Source organism: Boeremia exigua (genome assembly GCF_020726555.1).
Source record: "Boeremia exigua strain MPI-SDFR-AT-0100 chromosome Unknown C7974scaffold_2, whole genome shotgun sequence".
NCBI lineage: Eukaryota > Fungi > Ascomycota > Dothideomycetes > Pleosporales > Didymellaceae > Boeremia > Boeremia exigua.
In genome coordinates this window covers 3,384,777-3,407,526 of record NW_025763519.1, presented here as the reverse complement: position 1 = coordinate 3,407,526, position 22,750 = coordinate 3,384,777, and the positions used below count along the sequence as shown (strand labels likewise).

The following is a 22,750-nucleotide window of genomic DNA, read 5'->3' as shown; positions in this document are numbered from 1 at the left end:
GATCCTCATCGAGCAGTGCTGCCAATGGGAACGGGGGCCCTTGCCGCGCACCAAGGATCAGCGATGGTGCGCTTCCGGATAAGCTAACCGCTCTCGAAGACGAGCCGCAGGTCTAGGACCAGAACGGAACTAGCTGCCGGAGCAAAGACCATATGTACACACGAATGGGAGAAGTTTTGAGATGAGCCACCTGTTACACTACGATCTTGAATGATGCAATGCCGCGATACTACTTTGCTACAGTACACATACATATGCAAGGCGGCGTAGAGCTGTAAACAGCACTACCGTACCTAGAATCAACATGGATTGGAGTCTGGAACAACGGTACGCCAGGAATATACGTTACTGACCGGGCCAAGGTACCCAACAGCACGCCTGATTCTATAAGCTACAATACACATTATTCTCGTTCCTCTCGGAGTAATTCAATTGTCTATCTCTAATGTGCTAGAAACTAGACCGCGGTCTTTACCTACATCTCTGTGCTGTCACCAGCCACTTGCGCTACGCGAGATATTCGCGATGGAAGAAGACTGGGCCAGTATGACCGATCCGAAAGAGAAGAAACGGATTCAGAACCGCATAGCTCAACGTGCACACCGTAAGTCGTACTATGAGGCTGTGGCGTGTAATAGACGATCTCTTACTACGCAAGATAGGGGAGAAGCTGAAGTCACGCATCCGCCAGCTAGAGGAGCAGCTTGAAAGCGTCGCTGGCGTTTCGGCACAAAACGACATCCCAAAGCCATTGTCCTCATATGATGATCCAACATCTGCGTTTGCAATAGCAGGCAGTTTATCAACAACAAATTTCGAGCCTAGATCAGACAGATTGTGTGCAAATTCCAGTGACATTACATTCACTGGCAATCATGCTCCACATTCACTCTTGGGGTTCGACACCACAGTCGAGATGGGGTTCAATGCGAACCCACAAAGTAGCATTGTATCTCAGCTAGATTCACTATCCCGGAATCCAGTGCAGATGCAACCCGTAGATCTCGAATGGCTCCTAGCAGATCCGGCCACATCGGGAGTCGTGCTAGAACGCAGACAATTCGATCCCTCGTCAATGGAAAGAGGACACAAAAGTCCAGACCAAAATCAACATCAGAACCGAAATCATCTCAGTCACTCAGATCACGTTAGAGCCAGTGGCAATGGCGGTCAGTCAGCTCACAGGATAACAACAGCGCCAACATCACAAAGTACTGAAAGCCAACGCGTGCTGAAATCTGATGTCACAAAACTGGAGCGACTCAGTCTCCTAGTAAAATGCAGCAGACGTCTCGGCTTCAGCGATCTGAATGAAGCGTTGTCAGTCTACTACACTTCAGACCTGAGCAAATCAGCGATACTGGCACATGAGCAGTCACTTGATCGAGTTAGACAACTCCCCAGCTTCCTATCCGACATTAGAGAGCATTCGAAGCACTGGCCAACTTGGGAGCGGACTAACTACGTGAGAGAAACGCTAAGGAGCGCGGAAGACATATATGTCGAGGAATGTAGACTAGCGAGGATGCATCTGCGGGATCAAGGCATTGTAGGCCTGACACAAAAAAAACCCCAAGTTGATCAGGTGTTTCAGATCACACGTATCCTACAAAATGAGGTGAGTTCTGTAATTCCCAGTTCTTTGGCACAACAAAGTACTGACGTGCTACGTTCATATTAGATTCCAAATACTTGGGCCTTGATCACAAGCATTATCCTACGCACAGTTATGCCTGATGAGCCTCAACAACCACAGGTCATCTTGATGGTCATGATGCTATTGTGTTACCGTAGCCAGGATCCTACCACAATACTTGGTCTTTGCCAAGAGCATGGGGCCGATCTTCTCCGTTAGACAGTCAGACGAGTAGTTAGAGCTTATTCGTAAATGATAGAATATTTCATCGATCTTCGTCAGCCTCTGATCCAGCATCGATCCGAATACTCCTAGTTCCTTTGACTCGACCCACAAGCCTAAGTCTACGGTACAGCCTTCCCTTAGCAATGGGTTACTTCTCCGTGCTATGATTGTTTAACGATAGATCGTATACTCAAGCCTAGTTTCTGCTTGTCTTGGAGTCGAGGCTTGTAATTCAAGATGGTGATAGACAAATGACCTGAGCTCAAGCGATGCGTCAACTCTGCCATAAGGAGAGGATAGGAATCATTCAAAAACTTGCCTCCAAGAGCTACATAATCAAGAGCGGAGTCAGCTTGAAATTGATAGCTGATGCAAATCAAAACAAAGACACTCATGTCTTCTATAAGTACTTAGTTCTGATATCCTAGAAAGCTGACAATGTTACCCCAATACCCTTGTCTTTCGCAAGCTGCAGAAGCTGACGCCCCACCGCTACATCCATGACACCTACTCCAACGCTTTTATATATAACAAATCCGTTCTCTAGCCAATTAGTACGTGCCGGGGAGTTATCTTTAGATCCAGCGATTTGTCCAACCTCGAGCATCTTGTCTGGATCTATACCGGCACTGACCAGCTCGCCAGCCTCCTGTAGACAGCCATCGCGGGTGTCAACCGTAATACGGCCTTCCCACACTTGCTTCGAAAATATTCCGGAAGGATTCACGATATGTTTCAGGAGCTCCGGGTCAATCTCTGCCATGTCCAGCCGGTAAGAGCCGATAGCAGCGATATATCGAGATTTTGTTCGAGATCTTTCTGAAGTAAGAAACCTCGCAGGGAAAAGGGGTTCAGTGGCTGGAGTGGTACAGAACATGACGTCTGCATCTACGACCACGTCTTCGAGATTTTGGTTGCGTTCATCGTATTGGTGCAATTCGATGTGTGACGGCCAGGGCGAGTGGGAGTCCTCGACTAGGCTGGAAATGAGCCCTCGTGTCCGCACACGGTTTCGATTGACAATGGTAATTTTACGAATGTCTTGCGCACGCAGCATCACCGCCAAGCGTATGTGCCACTGTGCCTGCTTTCCTGAGCCGAAGACTACAATATTCGCTGTCTCTTTACGAGACCTGTAGAGGAGCATAGAGCCCAGGGCGGTGCGGAAACCCGTCAGCTCAGCAGCATTCAATACGCCGATTGCTTCTCCCGCAGCGTCACACAGGGTGAGGACGCTGCGTAAACCTGGCGGTGGTGGCGATGCCTCCTGCGAGGAGGTACTGGGCCCGGAAGGAGCAATGCCTACAATCTTGACACCAATTGACTGTGGTGTTGTGGCGGGCATGAACAAGCTCTTTTGCCCATTCGGACGAGAAATAACACTGCGTTCAGGCTGGAATTGCTGCTCATCTTGGCACGAGTAGGCCACAAGGATTTCTTGCAGGGCCGTGATGAGTTTGTGGGTATCATCTGAAGTAAGATTGCTCAATAACTGCTTGATATCATGATCGGATAGCACAGTGAAAGCCATAGTGTGCGTTGAAATGAACAGAATAGAATTGACGATGTTCTATTGGGGAGCATCCTTACCGGAAATAAGTATACAGATGCTGCCGGTATCGGAGCGCTAAATCGACCTCTACGAGTTGCCCAAAGCATGCTAGCTCAAGCTGCTACACCTAGTGACAAAACGACAAGAAAGCGGTACTCTGTGTGACTAAGACGATGACGTAGATGACTAAGTAGAAACCGTGACTGACTAAAGTACAGTTTCCAACCTGGAAGTCTAACTGTCTACTCGAGGAAGATTAGTAACAATTCAGAAGAAGCTATTCCAGCTCTGCCCAGATATCACGTGTTTCACGAATTCCAAGATAGCTAACACAGAAAGAAATGTATGATGTTTTATACCATAGTTTCCAGGATCTTGTACATACACTTGAGATCTAATACAATAGTCCTTCAAGATGTGATCCAAGGGCACCACGAAACCGCTCGTATCTACAGATTCAATAGAATGCGCTAAAACATCAGAGGTGTCCGAAATATCTCACCGATCTATCCTGTATTACCTCCCTTATGTGGCGTGCGTGAAACAACTTTTCGTGTCTTCAGCTGCTCGACAACTCCAGCTTCGAGCGGCTGGCGTGACATGCGCCTGACTGCCATTATTAACATCTGGTACATCCCATATGCATGAATTGACTTTCTTGAAGGTCGAGATCCTATATGAGTTGCAATCGGATGATGAGACGTGGAAGCAGACCGCGACAGATCTGGAAACGAAAAAGCACCGTCTATGTTCTCGCACAAATCAGGGCCTAACATGGCATGTTCTCCGCTCAAGCAAAGGCTTTCTTGCCACACCAACTGATAATAATGTCAGAGGGGCTATGGTACTGGCACAGAGTGTAATGGTGGTTGCACTGGGATAATTGCGGCACAAACGTATACCAACACTGTCATCACACACGAGGAATGCTAAAGTGTGGACGATTGCTTCCATGCACGTACCCAAGATGTAAAGAGGGTTTCAGACGAGTGGAAGATGTAGATTTTGACGTAGATTGGGCATTGAAGTGCGGAAATACCCACTGGAAGGTGAGCCGATTAGTAAAATGACTGCGTAGCATAAGCGCAGGCGTAGGATCTAGCCGTGACCATAGAGTCTCCACGTAGTCCCATCAAGTTTGAAATCCTATCGAATCAACAATTCGGTCGTGGTATGAGCCCTGTGATGTCTAGTTAGCTAGTGCATTCCAATTCGGCTGATTAAAGTTACATTTTGCAAACTTGCAAACTGACCATGATGGAGTCTCTTTACCGTTACATTGAACGGGAAGCGTCGAGCAGAGCTTGGTTGTAAGCGTGCCCTGATTTAACGAGACCGTCGTTGTAGGGTCCAAATGGCTCATCGTGAAGCAATCGAAGAGAAGTTCCAGACATGTGTTGTTGTCGTCTGATCTTCGTGAGAAGCTCGTAGCCTCAGTCCAGGAAACCGCTGACGACCCAGTTACATACGGTCTCTTATGAAAAGTTATCGAGACTTGCCATCATTCCATTCTTGACGAGGCAGCTTTTAAGTCAAGATCACTGGATCGGTGAGACGAGCTCGTCGCCTTTGACAGTTATAGAAATATCGTTGTGACGCATGATGCCTCTCTGGCTCGAGTCTTCATCCGTCAATCGGTTCCATCTGCCGCTCCCAGACTGCATGTGGTCTTGAGATATATACTTCGTACGTGGACTCAGCGGGGTCAGTGGAGTTGGCTTTGTGCTTGAACTATGGATATTGCCGCCCTATTCGCTCGAGTCAGCTTAATGCACATAGTGATCCAGGTTCAGTCGCCAAGTCTCGTTAAACTTGTGAGTATCAAAACCTACCTTATAAGCGTCCTTCCTATAACTGCTCCAACCTTTGTAGTAGATACTGAACAGCTTACGTAGCGGAGGCAGCGAGCATGCGACGATGCCAAGGCTGCACTCTAGGTTAGAGCATATCATTATCACACCGATGTTGACTGATCGATGGATGAAGTCAGCTCCTTATCATACAACGTGGAAATCAACGAAAACTTACACACAAGATCATTCGGATATTTAGCTGTATTGTAATACTTCAGATAGGGTAGCCGGACAATAGTAGTAATACTAGCAAGGATACCAAGTGCAAGGATGCAGATGACGGATATCTTCCTTGCACGGGGCATTTGTAGCTTCGAGACGACGTAGCACGGGATTAGGGCGCAAACCCAATCGGTCACAGCCTGCACTGCGGAAACTACGTAGCTTACTAATTCCAAGCTGATAGTCTTTTGGCACGATCCTCTGCCAATTGGTCAACAATGTGTAATGAGAATGACAATGTAGCCAGAAATGAAACTTACAACCCGGGATTCCACGTAGCTGCGAGGGGCCTGCAATTGAAGAATACGAATATTAAGGCCAGTATTGCAATAACTACCATAACGAAGAGGTTGAGGAAGATCGGATGGGTAACTCGTCTCCGTCGATCTATTCGGGTGCAAGTGAAGCCAATAGCGCATTTGACCATCGTTGAGGCGATGAAGTAGAAAACCTCCCAGTATATGATGTATTCACTTGCGCGGACCGCATAGAGCGGAGAAGGCAATTGAATATCACGCATGCCAACGCCATGGTAAGCTGCAAGAATACCGAAGACTGTGGAGGGTATAGAGAGAATCTACTCGATATTAGCGAGTGTGTGTACCTAGTTTAGAGAACGAATTGTTGGCAGAAGTAAATCAATAGTGTAGGATCATAGCCGTACTCACGTAGCCCAGTCCGAGAAGATAGTCCTCAATATACCACACCTTGCTTAAAGCTCCTGACATACCAGTTCGAACCCAAACGCGGAGACCGACAACGGTTGTAGAGATGACAGCAAGAAAGATAGAAAGTACGACGATGGCACGCGAAACCCCCTGCGGTGTGAGTGGCTCCAGAGCATAAGCGCTAGCAGCTATTTGCTCACCTGAGGGCGAGCCTGCAGCAGTGGTAGCCATGATCAAATTGAAAATTCAGTATGATACCAGATCGTGAGAGACACTAAGTATGACATTCTTGTTTATTTTCCGATGCTGTGAAGCCCGCTCTCGGTCACACGCATGGATACAGCCGTGGGGCACGGCCCCGGAAGACCCTCACAGGTACCCCTGGGGGTGCCCGCGCGCCGGGAAAACGGCGTCTTGGTTTGAAAACATCAAAGTTTTGCCAGACCTTTCTCCTGCCTTCTGTTGATGGGGTGGGTTATGATCGGTTGCAGTAAGCGCTTGGGGTCGGGGTTCTTCAAAAATCCAATCCAAATTGACAGGGTAGCGGTTCATAGCATGGAGGAAGTGGTTATGATGCGCGAGTTCGAATGGTTAGCACAGCCGAAATTGTGAACATGAAGGTCACACATAAATTTACTAGCGTGGCGGACTGGCTAACGATGAAGGACGGACTAGTCTTTTCTGAGATGTGGGCATTCGTAGGGACAACGCACTGCCATAGAGCGTGGGGCACATGCTGAATCCATGTACTAGTCGTTGGCTACTGATTGCTACGACCCCAATACAGACAAGGATTCCATTCCTTAGTATGTATCATGCATGTGTCAGGCACACCGGTACAGCCTTCGAGGCATTACTCCGGTGTCCGCAAGAGTGCAGTGACGATCATAGATACGACTCCCAAGCAAGATCTGCATCCTCATTCGCTTTTTTGTCAATAGCCAGTTTCATTTGTACAGCCTGTCCGCAGAACGACCGTAGAACAGCCGTTCGGCTAAGAACACCGTGGCTATTCAACTACCATATCATTTGGAGAGATTCCGACTTCACTGGTTCCCTACTTACGATAGGTATGACTCTCGCAATCGAGAAAGCTATCGGCGGTCTACCGTCTTTTGAAACCACTTTCGTTCTGTCTTGGAAGGCCCTTGTGCTTGGAACATCTTTGTTCTGCGCATATGCCATCGCTGGTTCAATCTACTCCTTAACGCTACATCCACTTGCTGATGTTCCTGGTCCAAAGCTGTGTGGCATTAGCCGGATCCCATACTGGCTTTCATGCGTCCGAGGAAAAGACGTTCGCTGGCTACATGAGCTGCACATCAAATACGGCCCTATAGTACGCTTTGGCCCAACAGATCTGAGCTACGCCACTGCCTCAGCCTGGAAAGATATCCATGGATATGGCAAGGGAAGGGTGGAGAACGCGAAAGCACCAGAATTCTCAGTGCAACCCGTCAATGGTGACTCTCACTTATGGGCTGTCTGTTTATTGGACTGATCATTGTATTTAAGGTGTTCCCAGCATGCTGAATGCCACTTTCGACGATCATGCGCGAGTCCGCCGCCTGTTTTCGCCCGCATTTTCCGACCGCGCACTGAAGAAGCAAGAGCCGCTGTTCAAGAGATAGTACGTCGATCTTATACAAGATCATCCTTGACGCTTGAGACCGTTACCTAATTCTTCGCCGACAGTGTTGACGTTCTGTTGTCGAAATTGAACGAGAGAGCAGAGACTGGAGAACCTGCTGAGCTGACTCAACTATACAACTTCGCCACTTTCGATATCATGGCTCAATTATGTTTCGGTCATCCGCTTGGTTTATTGGAAAAGAACGAACTCAGCCCATGGGTCCGCTCTGTCTTCGAGTCACTGAAGATGTTGCCATTTGCATCCATAATAGCTTATTACCCGCTGCTCGATGCTCTTTTCACGCGTTTTGAACCGAAGTGGGTGACTGCACAACGAAAAGAACATTGCCAGCACTCTGCCGATCGCGTAGACCAGCGATTGGAACAAGGCTCTGATCAGCCCGATATCTGGAATCTGGTAGTTTCGGCGCAATCGACTGAAAAGGCACTTTCATTAGAAGAGATGCACTCAAACGCCGAACTTTTTATGCTGGCAGGATCAGAAACAACAGGCGAGTTCTGCGTCACACAAAATGCATGCCTTTGCTCATCTTCCATTTAGCGACTCTTCTTAGCGGTCTGACTTTCTATCTACTGTCTCAACCAGAGAAGTGGGCACGTCTAACTCGAGAGATCCGTACCGCGTTTCAGACAACAGAAGACATGTCCTTTGAGAGTCTTGCTGAATGCAAGTATATGAACGCTTGCTTGAAAGAAGCTCTTCGCATATATCCTCCCGTGCCAATCGGAAGTCCACGTGTAATTCCTGAGAATGGACAGGAGATTCTTGGGAGATGGATTCCACAGGATACGCGAGTATCTGTACACCACTATTCAACTTACCATTCTGAGAGCAACTTCCGAGATCCCGATGCATTCGCACCCGAGCGATGGCTTGGGGAACCACTCTACGCTAATGACATACAAGAAGCCCATCAGCCCTTTGGCTTCGGACACAGAAACTGTCTTGGTCAGAATATGGCTATGCATGAGATGAGGCTCATCCTTGCCTCAATCGTGCTACGCTTCGATCTACAATTATGCGACAAAAGTCAAGATTGGATCGATCAACTGTCTTTTGCGCTGTGGACCAAAAACTCATTGATGTGTAAAATTACTCGCGCTCAAACGTAACATGCGGTAATATGATCGGTCGCTCTTGATATCTGCTACACATCATCATTGCCGATCGGACATTGGTACAGATTGCATAGACTATCACACTGGTATTGAGAAGACTGGATTCCGTCATACACAAGCTCGTCTATACAAGTACATACACTTAGCTTCCGGGACCCATGCTACCCAATTATCTGACACTCTTTTGTCTCCGGTGTGGGCATTGATACGTTCAATAACCACATAGTCTGCATGTGAAACCAGCTAAGCTTTACCTATATCATAGGCATAACAGTGTTCTCTAGAGTCTTTGTGTATTCTCTCTGCTCTGCTGTCGCGTGGTAGAATATTTAGCTCGCACCGTTAGTCTGCTGTATATTCTGCAAAGTGGGAGGTTAGGAAAAGTTGTGGACGGCTACCCGAGCCTTACATACCAAATGGATAGTTATAAGCGATGACGTCTGAATGGTCAGATACAGTCGCCTGAGTTGGAAGGGGACTGTCTGGGAGCAGATGTTCCGTCTACGCTAAGTAGCGCCCCTTGACGTCTGCTGGTGATCAAGATCCCAAAGTGGTTGGTTACATTGTAATGGCAGGAAGGGAAGGCCCTGCAGACGGAACAAAGCAGCCGCGAAACTTGCGGGGCGACGGCCATTGCTGCATTGAACCAGGTTTTGTGGAGTCACTGAGAAGCTGGGTACTTCAGGGCCGATTGATGTGGTCTTCGAGGACCTCCCACAGTGGACAACAATTGTAGGGTTCTCTCGAAAAAAGAAAGTTTATGTCGTAAGTCAAGCTGCCCATTGCACTGACGGAGGCACAACACACCAAGTAGCAACCGAAGCTGTTTTGTGCTGGGCGATGTTTGCGGCGTCCTTATCAATTGTGCATTATCGGCTGGGGGGGGGGGGGGGGGCACAGACCATAGAAGCACGCACGCTCACTGGTCAACCCCAATGAGGGTGCCTGTGCAGCATGCGGCACTTACCTGTCAGGTGCGACACGAGTCTCGGCACACCTGCTTTCCTCGAGGCGCGTCTAGCGTGTGGCGCGTAGACGCCTTCTCCCGTGGTCGGGTGGATCCGCAACTCAGCCGCCGTGACTCGTCCTCGCCTCAACCCCAGCGCGTGGCTGATCGCAACCGCAACCTTAAGCAGGTGTCGCGATTGTTCCAGAAGCAAAATTTGGTCGTGCGCGCAGGCTCTGGTGGGCGCCTCACCTCGGGAATCAAGGCTTCCAGCTTCGTTACTTCCATGGATCAATCGAGCAGCGGGCGCGTGCGCGCACGCCCCAAGGATGATGGCTGAAGAAGTTACCTGTGACTCCACACGGCTCTTTGAGCCTCCTCCCGAGAGGTAAACTTTATTTTAGTGGTTCTGGAATCATCCTATGCCTCTGGGTTATACCTCTGTACTTCGTAAAGCCAATACTCGAGCCAAATCACTTTGCCGGGTCGCGCTCCGCGCAACTGAGATTGCACGTCTTCCAGGCGATAGTTCGACGAGATCGTGCACTCGTTCTAATAGTATCCCTTGCGACTCAGACCAGGGCCTCGAGACCCACATCAAGGATGATTGTATGGGGGATCTGTTGCCCGCCCCACAGCGGCATGGGAGCATCACCGTGCGGGCATGAATCGAACCCAGGCGCCCTGCAAAGGGGTCTGGCACCTCTGCACGCACGTTGACAGGAACACCTATAATGACCCGTTTGGCACCGCAGGCGCCTTGAAACTCTATTACATTCGAAGTGTATTCCTTCATCACAGAGGCCTATTGCTACATACGTTAACATGCGCTCAAATTTGCATGTGTGGCTTCTTGTAGCATCGTGCTTCTTGATCGCCTTTTGTGGCGCTCAGTCGCATGATTTCAGTTCTCTGCCAGCCTGCGCAGTAAGCACTACTTCCCTAACCTCGCGGCATCGTCATCATCCGATCTGACTGTTGGTGTAGCAAGACTGCGTCAACAGCACCTTCGCAAGTACATCCTGCCAACCGCTCGCGTCGTCTGGAGCATCTTGTGCGTGTCTCGATACTACAACGTTGGACCTGGCCAGGGACTGCATTTCGGCATCATGCGGTCGCAAGGACGGTCTGAGCGGACTCAACATCACGTTGACAGCATGTGCCGACAAACCTATTCGCAACAAGTCGATAAGCTATAGAAGGATCAACCTGGCCTTCTACTGCTTGGCCATCTCTGCCATGATGGCTCAATGGGTCGTACGATTTACGGTCGGACGTTTGCAGTTGGTGGATGACGGCAACATGGTCATGGTTTTGGTCTCCAACACAGTTCTGTTTGCCGTGTGTTACAAGATGTCATTCACTGGATTGGGACTCGACATGTGGAACGTCCCTTTCGCAGACATCACGTCAACACTTCTGGTATGGCTTCCCTTCTCCGACTCGCCTCTCTTTTCTGACCTGCATGTACAGTTTTTCTGGATCAGTGAGATCGCTTACTTCCTGACTCTCGGGTTCATCAAGATCTCGTTCTTGCTCTTCTTCCTCCAGATCTTCCCAGAAAAGCGATTTCGACGAATCGTGTGGATTGTCATCTACGTCCAGATCGCGTCGATGATAGCGTTTGGCTTTGCAGCTACGTTTGTCTGCACACCCATCAGCTTTGCATGGAAACAATGGGATGGCGAACATACCGGAACATGCATCAACAACAATGGACTGGCCTTCACGCACGCTGCCCACAGCATTTTCGTGGACTTTATCACGTTGTCGCTCCCGATAACTCAGATATGGAAACTGCATCTGGGCTTGAAAAAGAAGATCGGGGTGCTACTCATGTTCAGCGTTGGTGCATTGTAAGCTCCTCCCCCATCGGTACCATCAAGTGGCGAAATCTAACTTTGGCCGTTATAGCGTCACGATTGTTTCAATGCTCCGCCTCCGGTCGCTCGTACACTTCGCCAACACAACCGACATGACATGGGACTACCTCGAAGCCAGTCTCTGGTCCGTCATCGAATGCCAAGTCGGCATCATCTGCACCTGCATGCCCGCAATCCGCCTGGGTCTCACTCGACTGTTCCCCAAGATCATGGGCAGCACAAACCAATCGACAGCGAAGGACACGGCAGGTCCATCTGGACGCAGCCATGGACTCAACACTTTCACCGGAAACGAGATCAATGTTCAGACTACATTCCGAGTCAGCCATACAAAGAAACCGCATACCACTGCCGAAGACGAGAGAAGTTTTGTGCAATTGGTCGAAATTGACGGGGACTCAAAAAGCGCAAAGAGTGCAGCGAGCTAGCCGAGAGACGAGAGTCTGTTTCGAAAAATACCTTATTGGATGAGCAACAATTTTTTGCGCCTTCGCATCCCGCTATGATACTAAAATAATTATCAATCTTTTGTGCCTCTGATAGACTGTCACGCAATCACACCAGATCGCCTACCAACATATCGAGTTTACCGCTGTGTTGCAAAATGGTTCCAGTCTAGAGTTTAGGGCTCTCATCGTTCTCGAACTTAGCATGATCACGTCCTGCGTTTCAACCAAAACAACGTCCCGTCTCAAGGCGCATTAAAGTCATAGGCTTGTCAACCCTAACCCTTCCAGCCAGACTTCATTTCTCTGATCATGCTCAAGGCGTCCACCAGTACAAGACAGCTCCTTGATCTCGAGGCTGCTGTCCTGTGATACACTGTCATTTTTAGTTCTCTCTACGTTGCTTCAATTCCACGCCATTCAATTTACGTCAAACATGAATACAGCAACATCGCCATCAAAGGATTACTAGTGCGGTATAGTGTGATCTAAATTTCATAATGGCATACATAACGCTTCAAATAACTAATCCCAGTCAAGATACTTTACAATTCCTTCGCCACAGCCTCCAACGACTCCTTGAAGATGCCGCAAGCCTGTGTCATCTCCTCCTCGCTAATAGTAAGCGGGGGGATGAACCTTAGAACATCGAACACCGATGTGCTCAGCAACAGCATGTTACGCTTGATGCTCTCCTGGACAACCTTAGGCGCAATCTGGGGCTGCGACTTTGCGTCCCACGCAGCGACGTTTGACGAGTCGGACTGGAGTGCGCGGTTTGCGAATTGCACGCCGACCATCAGGCCTTTGCCGCGGATGTCTTCGATCAAGTTACCGGCCTTGGTGCCAGAGTTCTTGAGGTCTTTGAGGAAGGTGAATAGCTGCTCGGACCGCGCGGCGACGTTGTCGAGAATGTGCTCTTCGCGGAATACCTCGATGACAGCCTTGGCGGCGGCGCAGGCAACAGCGTTTCCCGCATATGTGCCACCCATGGATCCGGGCTTTTGCAAGTCCATAAGCTCCTTTGAGCTGGCAATACCGGAGAGCGGGAAGCCATTTGCAATGCCCTTGGCGAAGATCAGGATATCGGGTCGGACACCAGACTCTTCGACAAAGAACATGTGACCGGTACGACCCATGCCAGATTGAACCTCGTCAGCGATGAGGAGAATGTTGTTCTCGTCACAGATCTTCCTCAAGCCGTGCAAGAATGCTGGAGGGGCAGGGACGTAGCCTCCCTCACCAAGGACTGGCTCCAAGATGATGGCGCATGTGTCTGCGGGCGAGGTCTGTTGTTGTAATGTGAGCTTGACCTGTTCAAGAGCGTAGTTGACAAGCACTTCGGTGGGTGTGTCGGGAGTGGCACCACCGAGTTGGCTGTAGTACGGGAATGCTGTTGCGAAAACACCACCCATCAACGGCCCATGTCCTTCGCCGTAGATGGTCTTTGACCGGGTCATCGATGCTGTTGCGTTGGTACGACCATGGTAAGAACCTTGCATAACAATGACGTTGGGCTTCTTTGTTGCGCCACGTGCGAGCTTTATAGCTGCCTCGACTGCTTCGGCGCCCGAGTTCCAAAGAAAGACGGTGTCCAGAGACTTGTGTGGGAGGATGGGGATCAGCTCCTTGAGCAGGGCGATTTGCGCGGAGCTGAAACCAATGTTGACTTGAGCATGTGTGATCTTGCTGCACTGAGCTGCGGCAGCAGCGCTGACTTTGGGGTGGCAATGGCCGAGGTTCACGACACCGATTCCAGATGTCAAGTCAAGAAGCTTGACGCCCTTGTCGGTCGTGATGAATGTGCCCTGGCCCTCCTCGAAGACATGCTTTGTAAGACGGCCAATTCCTTTGGCGATGTGCCGTTCGCCGAATGCTGCGGAGTCGAGCTCGGAAGATGCGGGCGGTGTCGAAGAGAAGGGTCGCGAGGGGGTCTGAGTGGTGGTAGAGCGGGAGACGGCAGGCGCGACGGCACGCAGAACGGCGGAGTTCCTGCGCATCATGATGACGGTCGGTTTGGTAGAGGCAATTGCAACGACGTGATTTGAACGAAGGATATTAACAATGCCCAGTGATGTTAGGACATTAGAAGGGTGAGTTCACGTAGATATTCTTCTAGCTATCGATAAGAAGCCGACCTCGGGAGTTTGGCACGCCCTTGACGCGTCTGACGCCACTGACGCTATTGACAGCAAAGATGGCATCTTTTGCGATTTTGAGGATCTTGTCGTCGTTCAAATATCCAAAAGTCAACACGCGAGTGTCGGCAGACCTACATGTAAGGGAAATTATGTCGCATAGTATACATGTCAGATGACGTCATCGCACCTTAGTGGACATGATACACGAATCCGTCGACTAAGTCCTCGTGGAGAAAGACTTTTATGGAACACATCTCTAGCATATAACATGAGATGGTACTCTTTATCCAAAAGGGGAATTGAATACAGCTTGGACATACCTCAGCTGTCTTTCAGCGCGCCACAACAACATTGAGATTGCGTATGTACGTAATACTTATCATCAATTGCGGAAGAACTGAAACAACGCAAATCCAAGCATGGGAGAACTGGAGTTACGGAGACGATCTCACTTGAGCCAAAAGGCAGACCCCACGAAGAAGCTGTTGAAGAGAAATTCGAATTGCATGAACTGAAATAAGACACGTGTTCTTGGAGGCATACCTACCATTTGGTACCCGGAAGTTAGCATTGCAGATCCTTGTAGGGCCTTTCTCTCATCACGAGGTAAGAAGGATAAGTATGATCAATCAAGTTTCAAAAGAGCAATATCTCATTGTTATTGCGGAGTATTAACCATTATGCTTTTCCTATCATATAGGCGTGCATCATTAAACATAAGCACGTCTCATCGCCACGAGCGCCCAGCGACTCAATCCCCAGTCTATGTGGTAACAGGGCCGTGAAAGCATCTAGAAGACCGTTCCCTTGGTCTGCTTACCATGCTCGGCCTCCAGCTTCTTGACATTGATGTTCTTCCAGATGAAAATGGAGGCAATGCAAAGAGGAACGGTGACGGAACCTGCAATAACCATCAAGCGCTGGGAGTGAGCGTACGCGCCAACAACGGCGGCACGCTCAGGTGTGCCATCGAGGAACTCCATCTGCATGGTCAGGTTTCCGAAGATAAGGCGAGACTGGTCTTTGGATTCTTCGGGCAAAAGCTCGTAAAGCTTGCCGGGAGTGATACCGTTCCACATGGCGCCTGCAATGGAGAAGCCAATGGAAGAGCCGAAACCACCGAAAAGACCCCAAAGAGCGTTCACCGACGCAATCTGCTGATGAGTGACAGGGGCCATGACCGCAAGCTGACCACATGTAGCGAAGATGCCAGTGCCGAGACCAACAAGGACTTGGGTGAAAGCTAGAACACCAACAGGGGCGTCAGGCTGACGGAATGGGATCAACAAAGCTGTTCCAAGAAGGGTGATAGGAACTCCAGCCATCGCGACCCATTTGAAGTTACCCGTGAGGCTGATGATGATTCCGATAGGGGTTGCAAAAATAGCAGAAGTGAGACCGAAGGCGTTGACAATGTAACCAGCGTCTACGATGTTAACCCTGTGAACAACCTGCAGGTACGAGTAGTACATTCCGTTCCAGCACATGACCGAAAGGAACATGACACCGTAAAGGAGACAGGAACCAAAGATGGTTGGCTCCTTGAGGTACTTCCAGGGAAGGAATGGCACCGGGGCGACGTATTTCTCATACAGACCAAACACAGGGAACAGAAGAAAGCCGAGGACGATCATGGCAATGATGTACGGGGTCTTCCAGCCGTTGGGGGCGTATGCCTGGAGAGTGAAGGGCAGCATGAAAAGGTTGAAGGCGGCCATGATCAGAATGATGCCGAAGACTAGCATTCGTTAGTACTAGCATACAGGTGTTTTCAACGCAAACTTACTGTCAAGCTCAATGAAGTAGTGCTTCAATGATGCGATGAGACTGCGCCCAGATCTTTCTTTCTTGGCATAACCTTGCTTGCGGGCTTTGCTGTACATGTATAGCATGACACCCATGGCAGGAATACTGCAGGCGACGAGGATGATGATGAAAGCTCCGAATGCCCATCGCCACCCAGCGGAGCCATAGTAGAAGAGTTCGACAAGCTTCGGTCCAGCAAAGGTTGCAGCAATCCTGGGGGTCGTATTGAGACCGAAGATGATCATGCGGTTCTTGAGAGTTGTCATATCGGCGCACATGACGTCGATAACGTATAAGAGACCGATATGACCAACCCAGTAAAGGATGTGGCCACCAATGTAGGACTGGACATTCTTGCAAAGAGCCTTAACAATCATGCCAGCGACACAGACCACAAGCATAAATACGAAGCCCTCGACACGACCCCAAATATCGATGATTTTCGCCAGGGTGAGTGGTGTACAACCACCGAGAGATGTAGAAACGACGGATCCGACGGTGAGCAAGCCGTGGGCCCCGAACTCAGAAGTGATGTACGCGTTCAAACCACTGTCGATGTAATTCTGGAGCATGTCGACGAAATGGATCAGATACAATCTGCCGGGATTAGCAGGAGTCGTAAGCAATTAACATGCACGCTAAACTCACAGACAAAGCATGCTGATGAGCGTGGGTTTACTCCAGATGGAGGTGATAATTCGCACGCGCTCAACACCTTTCTGGAATTCCTGGACTTTCTCGCCATCGATGTCGTACTCGTTGGTGTCTGAATCCGTGTTGCTGATGGCATCCTGGCTGCCGGACTGGCCAACAATGGGGCCATTCTTCTCTGCATCAAAGCTGGAAGATGCTTGGTTGATGCCAGCCGTGGGCTGCGGACCACTGGCGGGGAAACTCATGATGGAAGAGTTGTGGTGGAACCCAGTCGTGTGCCTTGTGCAGAGCGATGGATCTTGAGGACAGCGAGCGGAAGGACGGGCTGCTTTAGCTAGGATTATATACCCGGTACCCACGCAGTGGATTCGCCATGCGATGGGATATTTGCCCCTGCCAACGCGCCGACTACCGGACAGGGAAGGTAAAAATTGTTCATTCTCCCCACCACGAGGCTTCTGGATTGCTCAACGATAGGGCGGCCCAGCTACCTCTCATTGCTCCATGATCTGATAAGATGGAGCGCCCAGGAAGTTAGTGATTAGATTAGATATTAGATCCTTCATTCGATCACTCTCCGGTCGAGTCTCCAATCATGCTACGAACATGTGTGGGGCAAAACGCCATAGTAACGGACAGTCCTCCGTGCTAGGCGTGCCAAGTAGCGGCAGGCTGCCCCAAGGCTTGGCTCGGAGCGGCGAGAGCTCGAAAGAGCCTTGGCCAAGTTGTAGACAGTGAAAATTTGGTCGGTCATTTCTTGGCCTCATAATGTCTCAGGTCCGTGATGGGCGGAAATCGGGTTTTCCAGGAGATCGTCTGCACTTCTGCAGGGCACTTGTGGACCGACGCAAGGTCTTCGGATCGGCCACGGCTTGTGTGTGGGCTCTGGTTCGCGGAGACGAGTAAACAGACGAGGACACATGGATGATGTGCGCACAATATTCCATACCTGGTCGATGGAGGGGGTGTCGAGCGTTCGCGTGCATGTGAGAATCCGTGGATGCGGTACACGTCAGGGTGGCACGTTCCTTCCTTCGAGCAGTCTGGCCAAGCTTCGAGGAATAAGCCACTCTGGTATGGCACATCATGCATGAACCTCTTGTTGCGAGCGTGACATGCATGGGGTTCGGTAAGAGCGGTTGCACGAAGGTCGAGCTGCAGTGAATGAACCATGAATGTTCGAGGGTCCATGCGGGAAGGCCCGCGCCGACTTCGGTCCACTCACTCCAGGCAGGCAGGCACGTCTAACCGACCAATTGACACCTTCGTAGGGAGCAATTCATTCTTATCACAGCCAATAAGCTGCAAAAGAATAACTTAATGACTCCATTTAGACGCAGATAGGTAGGAAAGACTCACGACGAGAGTAACAGTCCTTCCCTGGGTGGTCGGACCGCAATACTTGTTGAACGATGCAATAAGCTCATACTTACGCGTCCCGTATAAGCGCAGGATTTCTGGCCTACTGACGAACATGAACAAGCCACCAGTCAGTTGACATGAGCTGTTCGTGACCTCTGATTCCCACTCGACTCCGATCAAAGGGCGCTGATCAAATGAGGAAAGCATCTCGCTCGGAAATATCCGCAATTGACCAGCAACATGACAAGCTTCTTATACACTCGTTACCTCGGTAGAAAACAATCCTAGCAACCCCAAGAGCCGCCGGGCAAGACACAAAAAGTAGTCCAACAGCAACTGAATATCCCCTCCTCTGAAAACGGGTAGAACATGCAATCCGCAGATATTCCTCTCCATCGTGCACGATTTTCCAAGTCTTCGAAAAAGCTTGTCGGCCCTAGTAGGATGCAGTGACGGCTTATACCATTAGATTAGCCGCCGGAATAGACCTCTCTAGGAGCGACTCTGACAACGAAAAGTGGCCATGCCGTCCAGCATACCGACTACTTACAGTAGATCTGGTGGCTGTTTCTCAGTCGAAACAAACGTGACGGTCAAAGTCTCAGACCACACTCTAGGGGACATGTTCAGGAATCTTGACACCGCTCTCCAAAACGCCAACCCGTAGCCGTACATGCACACAACGAATGGGCAATATTTCATTCTTGACGTACAGCGCGCTCAACACCACGACTGACTACGCGACGATCAAGATCTCGTTGGAAACAGTCGCAGTACTCACAGCCTCAAACCACGCTCAACAGATAGATCCTCAAATCGCGCTGAGTCGTAAATCCAGAGCACGACCAGGCACTCCATCCAGCACGAACCCAAATTCCCAATGCAAGCGACACAATATTTTGGATTGAACACGCCGAGTCGGCTTCTCGATACAGATTACGCGGCTCAATACACGAAAAACGCCTGCGTCAACGGCAGCGCCTCGCTCGGCTCCGCCGTGCACAGCACCCCATCCGCCTCGACGCGGTACGTCTCAGGATCAACCGTCATCTTCGGTCTCACGTCGTTGAACTTCATATCGCGCTTGCCAATGTCTCTGCAGTGTTTCACGGCCTCCACGCGCTTGCGCAGCCCGTAGGACGCGATGGCGCCGGAGTCGATGGAGGCTTGGGATACAAAGGTGATGCTGGACGCGGGCACCATGGGGGCGAACATGGGGCGCATGATGACGGGCTCGACCTTGGGGATGGATCCGTTGGGGTCACCCTGTGGAGATTAGTATTATGTGTGAGAAGTCGAAGTTGGTGCTGGGCTTACCATTTGGGCGTAGGAGCAGAAGCCGCTCTTGACGACGAGCGCAGGCTTGACGCCAAAGGTATCGGGGTTCCAGAGGACGAGGTCGGCTACTTTGCCGACTTCGATGCTGCCGATGACATGACCCATGCCCTGGGCGATGGCGGGGTTGACAGTGTACTTGCTGATATACCGCTTCACTCTGAAGTTGTCGGCGCCGGTGTCTTGATCTTCCTTTAGGTAGCCGCGCTGGACTTTGTTCTTGTGCGCTGTGTTCCAGGTGCGGAGGATGACCTCACCGCAGCGACCCATGGCTTGTGAATCGGACGACATCATAGATATGGCGCCGAGATCGTGGAGGACGTCTTCTGCAGCAATGGTCTCGGCACGGATGCGTGATTCGGCAAAGGCAACGTCTTCAGGAATATTCTTCGACAGGTGATGACACACCATGAGCATGTCCAAATGTTCATCCAGAGTGTTGCGGGTGTATGGTCGGGTAGGGTTTGTAGATGACGGCAGAACGTTGTCGTGCTCAACGACACTGATAATGTCGGGTGCGTGGCCTCCGCCTGCACCTTCGGTGTGGTAAGTATGAATTACCCTGTTCTTGAACGCAGCGACGGTCTGCTCGACGAAGCCGGACTCGTTCAGAGTGTCGGTATGAATCAGGGTCTGGATGTCGTACTCATCACACACAGTCAGGCACGCATCGATGACCGCGGGCGTGGTCCCCCAGTCCTCATGCAGCTTTAGACCACAGACGCCGGCCTCGGCCTGCTCCCGTAGAGGCCCGAGCTCGGCGTCGTTGCCCTTGCCCGTGATGCCGTAGTTGAGCGGGAGCGTGTCGATAGCTTGCAGCATCTGCCTAATATGGGTCTTTCCTGGTGTGCAAGTTGTTGCGTTTGTGCCCGTGCTTGGTCCGGTACCACCACCGAGCAAAGTCGTGATGCCCGATGCGATTGACTCGTGAGCTTGCTGAGGACAGATGAAGTGGATGTGCGTGTCGAAGCCTCCTGCTGTGATTATTTTATGCTCGCCAGCAATGACATCAGTGCAAGACCCTACAACCATGTTCGGATCGACACCGTCCATGACATCTGGATTACCCGCCTTGCCGATACCGACAATGATGCCGTCCTTGATACCAATATCAGCCTTGTAAATGCCGGACCAATCAATGATCAGGGCGTTCGTCACGACTGTGTCCAGGGTCTCGGTATCAGAGCGTCCACCAGCCTGGCCCATGCCTTCTCTGAGTGATTTGCCTCCGCCGAACGCGCACTCATCGCCGTATCGTGTGAGATCCTTCTCGACCTTGACCCATAGGTCTGTCGCACCTAGTTTGATCAAATCTCCTGTTGTGGGGCCGAACATGCTGATATAAGCTTGGCGTTCCATGGTACAGACGTCGATGTGTGCAGAATCACCCGCAGGCTCTGGCACGTGGAGGAAACCACCGGCCGTCAGTCGCTCCACGATACTCTCTGCAACGCTCAAGTCGTGGATGTGACCTGGTGCAATCTTATTGCCGCCCTTGATGACCTGATTACCGGCAATCTGCACCAGAGTGACCGTCTTGGTGTCGCCCGGCTCAAATCGAACGGACGTGCCCGCAGGGATGTCCAGGCGATAGCCGTGGCTTCGGACGCGGTCAAACGACAGCTGGGGATTGGTCTCGATAAAGTGGTAGTGCGATCCAACCTGTATAGGCCTGTCTCCCATGCTCTTGACCCTGAGCTTGATCCTCTTGCGCCCTTCATTCAGCTTGATGACGCCGGCCTCGCCTTTTACGGCCACAATGGCACCCGGCTGCTTCTCGTATTCGTATACGCTCGACTCGGGCAGAGGGAACATGTCGTTGGAGGGAATGGGTAGGAAAGAGCCATAGAGGGCCTTCGCTAGATCGCCGTCGTCGGTCGAAATGGGGTGGTGGACGGTGACGAGGTAGGTGCCCGTGGGAAACGTGCCCTCGACCATCAGCTCGTGCAGGCCTGCCACGACGGTGGGCTGCACGTGGCGGCGACCGAGCATGGTCTTGCCGATGGCCATGAGGTCGGCGACGGAGTGGTTGCCATCGCGGATGAGCTGTGCGCTTCAGCGACTGTCACGGAGGCGTGAGGCGGGAGGGGTACTTCTTGGAGGTTGTTGGCGATAAGGGCCTGGCTGAATCAGCGGTGGGCAGGCATAGCGACGACCGCACACATACGGTTGCTTCGGTGCGGTTGAGCTTAACACCTCTCGCCAGGCGGCGCTGCGCGAGCAGTCCCAATTGGGAAATAACGAGCTTGTCGAGCTGTCGCGGGGTCAGCGAGGGGCACCCTGCAATGTCACATGATCGAGCAGCACACCTCCTTGGGGCACAGCTGCATCGTGTCTGTATGGCTTGAGTGTGCTTGCAGTGACGTTCAGACGACTTACGCGGGGCCTCAAAGCGTACCGCAGGTCCACGGCCACACCATGCCAAAGCCAGCCAGCGTTCCTCAGCCCTCGGGGGAGCTGATAAGAAGCGCCGCTGATAAGAAGCGTCGGCGATAAGACACCGCTGCAACCTCATATTGGCCGAGTACATAAGGCATATACCTCCCTTTAACACCACCTATAACTGTGCAGCAGACTACTGCCAGAATTAACAGACTGTGTGCACAATTTTTGCAACTGATTTATTAGCTTTGCAAACACTTTAACGTTAAGAGCTTAGAAAGCGGCCAAGCGCGAAGCTCCATTTCATTACCTTGACTTGGACTGTGTTGTCTAATCGGCACCTCTGTTGTACTGGGCCTACCTATACGGGACCCACGAGTATACTACTTGTGGCTGACACTAGAACAGTGTGCGCGTGCGAGTCAAAAGCAATCTTCGGCTGCTTGAGCAACATCATCACCATCCACCAAATGATTGTGTAAGTATTTTGTATAACTATGTACAGTCAATTAAGACGTAAGATTAGAAAACACAGGGGATTGATCATGATGGTATATGAAAATACACTTAGAAGCTTTTGAAGGCAGAGAAAGATGGTATGAGTAGATAGTGACCAAATACTCTAGGTGAGTCTTGCATTGCAACTTTAATGTACAGAATCGACAAGAAGATGACAAGGGCTCGTCTTTGGTATCTACGGACATGGTGGGTTTGAAGTCGCCGCTGAGATGCTGGGCGACGTACGGGGACCCCTAACCCTAATGCGCCACCACCGTCCGTTCTATACCTACGTATGGGGAAGGGAGACACTCTCAACCACCGAAGATCCATACCATGTCGCATTGCATCGATCTGCTCAAGAGCCTT

At 50.8% G+C, this 22,750-nt stretch overlaps 8 protein-coding genes across 8 annotated transcripts; 3 read left to right on the top strand and 5 right to left on the bottom strand.

The window, feature by feature from the left end:
• Window positions 1-192: 192 nt before the first annotated feature.
• C7974DRAFT_119854 (uncharacterized protein) lies at window positions 193-1,911 on the top strand. Its single transcript, XM_046135135.1, has 3 exons — window positions 193-604; window positions 663-1,618; window positions 1,682-1,911. The coding sequence occupies exons 1-3, from the start codon at window positions 526-528 to the stop codon at window positions 1,853-1,855; spliced, it is 1,209 nt and encodes a 402-aa protein (XP_046002217.1). The 5' UTR covers window positions 193-525; the 3' UTR covers window positions 1,856-1,911.
• A 6-nt stretch (window positions 1,912-1,917) lies between these two features.
• C7974DRAFT_387074 (ornithine cyclodeaminase) lies at window positions 1,918-3,417 on the bottom strand. Its single transcript, XM_046141125.1, has one exon. The coding sequence runs from the start codon at window positions 3,390-3,392 to the stop codon at window positions 2,286-2,288; it is 1,107 nt and encodes a 368-aa protein (XP_046002216.1). The 5' UTR covers window positions 3,393-3,417; the 3' UTR covers window positions 1,918-2,285.
• Window positions 3,418-4,863: 1,446 nt separating this feature from the next.
• On the bottom strand, window positions 4,864-6,423 carry C7974DRAFT_119839 (uncharacterized protein). The gene is made up of 5 exons (XM_046135134.1): window positions 6,157-6,423; window positions 5,749-6,065; window positions 5,442-5,689; window positions 5,246-5,382; window positions 4,864-5,161 (listed from the first exon to the last, which is right to left on the bottom strand). Exons 1-5 carry the CDS (start codon window positions 6,385-6,387, stop codon window positions 4,952-4,954), a joined length of 1,143 nt encoding a protein of 380 aa, XP_046002215.1. The 5' UTR covers window positions 6,388-6,423; the 3' UTR covers window positions 4,864-4,951.
• Window positions 6,424-6,971: 548 nt separating this feature from the next.
• On the top strand, window positions 6,972-8,922 carry C7974DRAFT_431461 (cytochrome P450; the record flags this gene model as incomplete). The annotated part of the gene is made up of 5 exons (XM_046144778.1): window positions 6,972-6,992; window positions 7,301-7,619; window positions 7,672-7,786; window positions 7,852-8,300; window positions 8,351-8,922. The coding sequence occupies 5 exons, from the start codon at window positions 6,972-6,974 to the stop codon at window positions 8,920-8,922; spliced, it is 1,476 nt and encodes a 491-aa protein (XP_046002214.1).
• Window positions 8,923-10,457: 1,535 nt separating this feature from the next.
• Window positions 10,458-12,662, top strand: C7974DRAFT_119769 (GPCR, PTH11-type). The gene is made up of 4 exons (XM_046135133.1): window positions 10,458-10,801; window positions 10,862-11,296; window positions 11,348-11,730; window positions 11,789-12,662. Exons 1-4 carry the CDS (start codon window positions 10,700-10,702, stop codon window positions 12,183-12,185), a joined length of 1,317 nt encoding a protein of 438 aa, XP_046002213.1. The 5' UTR covers window positions 10,458-10,699; the 3' UTR covers window positions 12,186-12,662.
• A 1-nt stretch (window position 12,663) lies between these two features.
• On the bottom strand, window positions 12,664-14,496 carry C7974DRAFT_119756 (4-aminobutyrate aminotransferase-like protein). The gene has a single exon (XM_046135132.1). The coding sequence runs from the start codon at window positions 14,204-14,206 to the stop codon at window positions 12,749-12,751; it is 1,458 nt and encodes a 485-aa protein (XP_046002212.1). The 5' UTR covers window positions 14,207-14,496; the 3' UTR covers window positions 12,664-12,748.
• A 639-nt stretch (window positions 14,497-15,135) lies between these two features.
• On the bottom strand, window positions 15,136-17,049 carry C7974DRAFT_409703 (siderophore iron transporter-like protein mirB; the record flags this gene model as incomplete). Its single annotated transcript, XM_046143409.1, has 3 exons — window positions 15,136-16,082; window positions 16,131-16,747; window positions 16,799-17,049. The coding sequence occupies 3 exons, from the start codon at window positions 17,047-17,049 to the stop codon at window positions 15,136-15,138; spliced, it is 1,815 nt and encodes a 604-aa protein (XP_046002211.1).
• A 1,940-nt stretch (window positions 17,050-18,989) lies between these two features.
• On the bottom strand, window positions 18,990-21,924 carry C7974DRAFT_119750 (uncharacterized protein). The gene is made up of 5 exons (XM_046135131.1): window positions 21,811-21,924; window positions 21,669-21,755; window positions 21,595-21,621; window positions 19,484-21,547; window positions 18,990-19,432 (listed from the first exon to the last, which is right to left on the bottom strand). Exons 1-5 carry the CDS (start codon window positions 21,829-21,831, stop codon window positions 19,112-19,114), a joined length of 2,520 nt encoding a protein of 839 aa, XP_046002210.1. The 5' UTR covers window positions 21,832-21,924; the 3' UTR covers window positions 18,990-19,111.
• Between the last annotated feature and the right edge of the window lie 826 nt (window positions 21,925-22,750).